The 7769-nt window shown below is 40.7% G+C and overlaps 1 protein-coding gene across 1 annotated transcript; it reads right to left on the reverse strand.

Moving 5' to 3' along the window:
- Positions 1-972: 972 nt before the first annotated feature.
- LOC126387100 (deleted in malignant brain tumors 1 protein-like) lies at positions 973-7427 on the reverse strand (the record flags this gene model as incomplete). Its single annotated transcript, XM_050039654.1, has 7 exons — positions 973-1042; positions 1157-1316; positions 1412-1654; positions 1760-1908; positions 5410-5618; positions 5730-6040; positions 7051-7427. Coding segments are annotated over 7 exons (1519 nt in total), but the record flags the coding sequence as incomplete, so codon positions are not given.
- Between the last annotated feature and the right edge of the window lie 342 nt (positions 7428-7769).

Consider the following 7769-nt stretch of genomic DNA (forward strand, 5'->3'; position numbering starts at 1 on the left):
CCACAACCTGTCAAATACAAGGAAGAATGCTTCATTTGTGGTTGAGTTCACACTACCTGGGGAGATAGATCCATCCTTTGGTTGCCACTCATGATAGACAGAATTCTATCTGGAAAAAAGCAAACCAACTTAAAGATGAGGATATGCTATGAAAGATCCGTGGTCCTGATGTAAACAAGTGCACTAATATGATTGCCAATGACTTCCGGTGTCAAAGGGATTGCATGAACATCTACCTGACAAGACGTGTTCATACACAGGGAGGACGAGTACTGATACAAATCAATATGATGCTGCACTAAAAAGAAATTAAAGAGATTTGTCTGACACAAGAGGCTATGTGAATGTCTAAATCAACAGGGTTACGTATCTGTATTCCTCTCCAATTAACCTGATCGGTGTCTTATTAAGCACCTAAACACAATGTTCTGTTAAAGAAGGAATTCTGGATGGCATGAGACGGCTAAACAGGCAACAAAAATGAATCACTATTGCCGTCACTGTATCCTCATAATATGTTTGTCACAAATCCCCTGATACACACACACATATATACACACACATATATATAATTTCTTTATACATTTTTATTACTTAAGACTTTTTATTTTCTCAATGTCACTGACTGAATATAAAACAAAAAATGATTTATTTAGAACAATCATAATTGTACATAGGCACTTAAATGTATTTGGTCATTTGTATTAATCATATATTCATTACTGTTATTTTATTACACAAAGTACAAAGGTAAAATATGAGAGATTATACTAAAGAATGATTAAAGTCATACAATACAAGGAAAAAGAAAATCAAAATAATCACTTGTCAGTGTTTATCAGCTCACTCCATTAAGATGTCAGTCCGTCCCTAAAGATCAGAATGAAAGGAGAAGAAAACATGGTTATAACTTCGATACAGTTCACAGTGTTGAGACATCAGCTCAGATACCAGATTGTATTTTGTACTCACAGGTGATTGGTCCAACAGTGACAAATTTGAATGGGTCACCAACAGAACGATATGACCGTCTTGTGCAAAACTGTGAAATAAGAGGGGGGAGAATGATCAGAGACTTAAACCCAGTGGTTGGGTATAAAGCACTGACTGCAGATTGATTATTTCGACTGAGTGAGAGGATTGATGTCTGACTTACTGGAGCACAGCTCTGGCTCCTCTTGTCACACAGGCGTACTCTGCAGTGTAAGAAGATGTCTTGGTCTCTACCCTGGAGAGGGAAGAGCAGGGCAGAGAAACGAGCACGGAGGGACAGGCCGTTCTCAACCATCGACACACGACGAGAGTCAGTAGGACACCTGGCAGAGATATCAACAGTCATTAAGACCATTACAAATCACCATAGATTTTATAGTTTCTGTTCCAGTCCATCTAAATCTGGATAGACACATACCCATAATGGATGAGATAGTATTGCATGGGGTCTTCAGGGTTTGAGGAGTAAGTGGTATAGCAGTCCTGCAGAACAACTGCAAAGCTTGGATCATTCTCAAACACATATGCTTGCACATGCAGTGTAGAGCCCACTGGCAGGATGACCTGGCCCCCTGGATAGCTGTTTGAAAAGTTGGAGTCGCGGAAAAGATTCATGTAGGCTCTGGCTCTGGAACCTGACCCCATGAGGCCATACCCAGGGCTGTTAAGAAAGAAAGAAAGACAATCAGAGATGTGTTTCACCCCTCCAGTGATGTACATCTATTAAACGTGTTGTTATAGTCAAGGAATGAAATAGAAGACTCACAGTTGTGGTCTGATTTGAGTGTTTAGGCTAGTTTTGGTGTCCAAGGGATAGGCACAGGTGAATGGAATAACCTCAGGCAGAACCATGGACCTGTTACTTGGAGGGTAGAAATACAAGCTGTTGAAGTAGATGGCATGGGTGGTGTTGGTCTGAAAGAAGAAAGATAAATGGATGAACTGTCAGCTGCATAATCAATCAGTAATATTACGTTAAACCGGCATGCGACTAGGAGGTTGGAGAAACATCTGGAGGATCTTGACTTAAAGCCTTCAGGACAGATTTTATGGTAAAAAAAAAAAAATCTTACGCTTTTACTGTCACAACATTTATCCGTGTTTGTGTTAGGAAAAGACAATTGGGTTACGTCATATTATAGCTGACACTTCTTGATGACTGATCAAAATCACCCTAATTTACCTGCTGAGTTACTTTATAGCCCATCCTAACCTCTGACCTCACTGTAGGGAAATAGAACAGTTTACTGTATACACATATAAGTGTAATGAGTCAGGGGCAATAAATGTGTGCGTAACACTTACTGTGTGCTCATAGAAGAAGCAAATTGCAGACGCTGCATGATAGCAGACAAACTGAGAGGAAAAATGCTATGAGATCTAAAATATCCTGCAAATTGACCATAGACTGTACAACAGGAGTGGATGTAACCATCGTAGTGTCACCCATTGGTTAGCCAACTACTGTTCTGAAGCTGCTACACCTCTATCCTGATTTACAGGTTGCCACGATAGCAACTTGGCAATCACAAGGTAGCCTTGCCGTAAAGCATACCATGCTTTATCATCTTGTACTCTAAATGGGACCATAGTTAATCAATATCAATCAATATCAAAATAAATTTCCAATTTCCAAAATGAACACCATGCTGTATTGAAGAAGACTTGAAACTCCTTGAAACTTAACGTTTGAGATGATACATTTATTAGGAAAATGTTAACTGAATCAATAGTAATTAATAATAATAATTCTTTTTTGCATCCAGTGAAGTCGCCCCCTGTTGGCCTTTAGAAAAAAGACAGGTTTAGGGAACTTCTGCATTGGCTTCACTTTCAGACTCGATAGTCTGGCTCAAAGGATGTCTGACTATCGGAACAAGCCTGTCACTGGCAGCCTATCTCAGATGGTAACACTCTTCCTGTGTCTTACTGTTTTCAGAATCCTTGTTGCTACATAAAACTAGCCACACATAACCAGATCTATTCATTTTAGCTTTGTTTGTGAAACAACTACAACAATCTCCAAGCTAGCAATCTACACGCTAAAACATCTTTTAATGTTTTATGTGGTGTTTGCTTTTGTGGGTACTTAGCCATTTAATGCCAGTGCTCGCTAGAGGCTGACATTTTTTCGGGAGTCCCACGGGTCACATGATTCCCATGGGATTCTCACGGGATGGGAATCATTTCACTATTTGTCACGTGATTGTGACAGAATGGGAAAAAAAGTCAACGGGAGCAGGCGGGACTGGGAATCATAATTAGGCCTGTCGCGATATGTGATAAGTCGGTTAATTGCACGGTAAATTAAAAGGGATTAATTGCCATATTCATGCGTGTTTGTTTTCCTCGTCTCTCTCCACCAAAGAGACTGGACGACAAGAGCGTTCACTGCCGTGCATCGTCTGGCAGCCAGGTGAGTTGCTTCATTAGCGTAATGAACGGAGGGAAACCTCTTGTTATCGAGTGTCTTTGTCTCTGTGGGGGAGGCGGGGCTATGGGCTACACACACACACACACACACACACACACAGTGCAATCTTCGTGAGGGGGAGACGAGGCAGAGAAGAAAACAGAGAGTTGAGCGTCAGAGAAAGACAGGGAACTTGTTCCTAAACCAAATAGACAGATAGATAGATCTTTATTGTCATTCACACCATGAAGGAACATGAAGGAACGAAATACAGTACTCAGGTCTCAGTACTATGATTAAAAATAAATAAATAAATAAATACTAATAAATGATAACCTAAGAGCTATAAAGAGATAAATAAAAACACATTAAGTCAGTAGTGGCAGTGGCAGTAGCAGCATACAGAAAAGTGCAACGGCCCCTGTGTGGGAGTGTTTTGGATTTAAACCAAATGACAGAGGGGAGCCCAGTAATTTGGACGAGCCAGTGTGCCGGGTTTGTTCTAAAACCATCTCAACAAAAAGAGCGAATACGACCAACTTAACTGCACACCAGAGAGTGAGAGACTGAGTCTATTTTTTTGTTTTTATTTATATATTTCGATATTTTTACGTGCTATTTCGGATATTTAAATTTTCTTTTTTGCATTCCTAAATATTCTTGTTAAATAAATGTTTATTTCTCTTTAAAAGGGTGTACTTGCATCATTATGCCTTTATTATCATTATTTAAGTTTAAAAAATGGTCTAAAAACAGCAAAATTACAACAATCATAAAAATGGTCTTAAAAGCACAACATTACGCAACATTATCGTTTATCGCAATAATTTCTGACGCAATTAATCGCCCAGCAAAATTTGTCACATGACAGGCCTAATCATAATAACAATAGTCAAGTTTTTATAAAGCAGTTGAAACTAGCTCCACCTCCAGCAGCTACAACAGTAACATGCTGCTCCAACACTGATGCTTCAGTATTAATAATCTAATGATGTCATATGATATCAGTCAGAGGAACCAAACACTACTTTTACTGCAATACTTTAACTACATTTTTCTCGCTCAGAATTGGTTCTCATGACATGTTGTCTGACCACATCAGAAATCAAATGTGTTTGTCATTCTGAACAGCATCAAGGTGGAGTGAATGTAAAAATAATTAGGCAATAAACATCAAAACACAACATTAGCTGTCATATTTGGGTTTATATTCAACTAAAGTAGGCATTGTGTGATCCATGTACTATATATATATATATATATTTTTTTTTTTCGTACTGTAACTGAAACACAACACGGGAGCGGGATGGGACAGGAGCCATTCTCGTGGGATTGGGACGGGACAGGACGGGATTTTTTTTTTTCTCCTTTTCATGGGATTGGGACGGGATGGGATTATTTTTCTGGGAGTGGGATGGGACAGGACTGAAAATCCACTCCCGTGTCACCCTCTAGTGCTCGCCTCACCACCAAGACAAGTTCCCTCCCCAACACTATTTTGCAAGGGCACCATTGCTATATCCTGTGCTTAGCGTCACCCAAGACCATTGTGATTGGTTTAAAGAAATACAAACAACTAAGAGTGTTTTTCCCGTAGTGCGGAATGATGATGGGTCCAGCCAGACCTTTCTCCAGCAAGATGGTTCTGGCTGTGCAAGACGACAGACCAGAAGCTAGTTCCACCTTTTTTATACAGTCTATGGAATTGACCCAAAGACACATCTACACCAGTTGAAAATGTTTCAACTTGAGCAAAAAAAACCTGCTTATTCTGGAGCTCTATGAATCTGCTTCATAACAGAGATTAGAGAGAAAAGGAAAGAGACAGTTAAAGGCTAAGGTGGACACAAACACAGGCACACTCCCACACACACAGCTGGTATTTCTGTTGTCAGCTAGCTTACAAATAACATCTCTACAGTTGCTACATTGGCTGTGTGGGGAAGTCATATTTTAGCAATTTGAAACAAATCATCAAGTTATAAAAAGTAATCGATTTTTACCGTAAGTACAGTTCCGCAGATGCCAGCCTGACGTGCCACTTGGTACCAGACAGTGTTTTGACTCACTCTGTAGCCCGTACAGTAAGGGGCTGTCAGGTGACCAGAGAATGGGTTCAAACCAGCTGACAGCAGGCTGTCCAGTTGCACCCCAACCATAAGCTGATAAGGGGAGCAAATGAGCTGAGAGGCCTGGAGTAGAGGTTGATGGTCTAAAACACCAAAGAAAAGAAAAAGAGTAAACTTAAGAGATTCTGATAAACTTTGATCTCACTGTATTATGTCAAAATATTCCAAGAGTAAAATGAAATATGCATGTTTACCTTCACAGATGACACTAGCATCCTCAAAATGACAACAGTTGTGGTTCCCTAATCCCAGATGTGGACAATCTCCTAATGATGACTCGCTCCCTGAACACCGAAGGTCATCTAACCAAATTTGTCCAGTGCCTTGTCCAAAGTGTGCCCTTCTTGGTGCCCCCACAGCCCTGCCACAGCCCAGCTGTCGACAAACCACCTGAGCGTCATTCAAATTCCAGAAGTCGTCGCACACTGTCCCCCAACGACCGTCATGGAGGATCTCCACTCTGCCAGAGCAGCGACTGTTAGAGTTGACCAGTCTCACTGGAAGACTGGTAGTAGTAGCAATTTCTGGTTGAAGTGAAAGCAAAATCTGTGTCAACCACATGACAACTGCAGGTTGTATTCAGACTAGTATTGAGCAAAGCAAGGGCATAGGTTTGCATATGGATGGTAGGGACATGTACCTATATTTTCGGAGGACAGAATTGTCCATACTAATATTTTAACGAACTAATTTGCATTATCCTAATGGCAGTTTATGTTCTCACAATATACTGGAAAAGTAATCATGTCTTGTGTTGATTTGGTAAGGGACAGTGCATTTAGTAATTCAAAATGGGATAGAGCACGTATCATTTAATTCTTGGGGCTCTTTCTTTACTGTGACTTTTTGTTGTAAATCAAAAAGTTGAATTATTTTTAATTATGTATGGTCCACTGTTACTGATAAAATAATAGAAAAATTCATGCATGTTTACCTTCACAGATGACACCTGCATCCTCAAAATGACGACAGTTGTGGGATCCAAAGCCTAAATGTCCACAGTCTAGTATTGATGACTCATTCCCTAAGCAGCGGACATTGTCCAACAAGATTGGTCCAGTGCCCTGTCCAAAATGTGCAAATGTTGGTGCTGAGACAGCCCTGCCACAGCCCAGCTGTCGACAAACCACCTGGGCATCATTCAAATCCCAGCTGTCATCACACACCGTACCCCAATGGCTGTTGTGGAAGATCTCCACTCTGCCTGAGCAGCGGCTGTCACAGTTGACCAGTCTCACTCCAACACTTGGTGTTGGAGTAGCAATTTCTGGTTGAAGGAGAAGCAAAATCTCTGTCAACCACATGACAACTGCAGGTTGTATTCACACCAGTATTGAGTAAAAGTGACATTTTTTTACTGTAACTGTACTTCTTCATACAATTATTGGGTTTGTTTATTACAATAAGTTTTAAGTCAACTGTATGGTATCCAATTGGTGCCAGAATATAAGGTGCCATATCTAGTTATAAATGAACAATATAAAAATGATGTCTGCTTACTGTGTGGAAACACACTTACCTTCACAGATGACACTAGCATCCTCAGAGTGAGCACAGTTGTGGGTCCCCAGTCCGCCATGTGGACAGTCTCTTAAGGAAGACTCACTCCCTGAACACCGAAGGTCATCTAACCAAATTTGTCCAGTGCCTTGTCCAAAAAGTGCACTTTGCGGTGCCCCCACAGCCCTGCCACAGCCCAGCTGTCGACAAACCACCTGAGCGTCATTTAAATTCCACAAGTCGTCACACACCGTCCCCCACTGGCCATTGTGGAAGATCTCCACTCTGCCTGAGCAGTGGCTGTCAGAGTTGACCAGTCTCACTCCAACACTTGGTGTTGTTGGAATAAGTGGGGTCGTTGTGGTAATTTCTGGTTGAAGGAGAAGAAAAAACTATGTCAACCACATGACAACTGCAGGTTGTATTCACACCAGTATTGAGCAGAAGCCCAATTTCTTTAAGGTAACTTTACTTGATCGTTTAATCATTGGGATCTTTTATTTATTTAGAAATAAGTGGTCTTGACACAGTGAAAAGCAAATTGGATGTTTTCTTATTGTGCTGGAAGTGTCAAATCAGAAACCTGTGTTTTGGTTGTAAATGTGACTGATTGTTCGAAAAGAAAAGAGTCAATTCTGTATGGTCTCCAGTAGGTGACAGGATATAAGGTTCCCTATCTAGATATATGTGAAAAACACAAGCTGAAGTCTGCTTACTGTGTGGAAACACACTTA

The sequence above is a fragment of the Epinephelus moara genome, unplaced genomic scaffold (assembly GCF_006386435.1).
Source record: "Epinephelus moara isolate mb unplaced genomic scaffold, YSFRI_EMoa_1.0 scaffold204, whole genome shotgun sequence".
NCBI lineage: Eukaryota > Metazoa > Chordata > Actinopteri > Perciformes > Serranidae > Epinephelus > Epinephelus moara.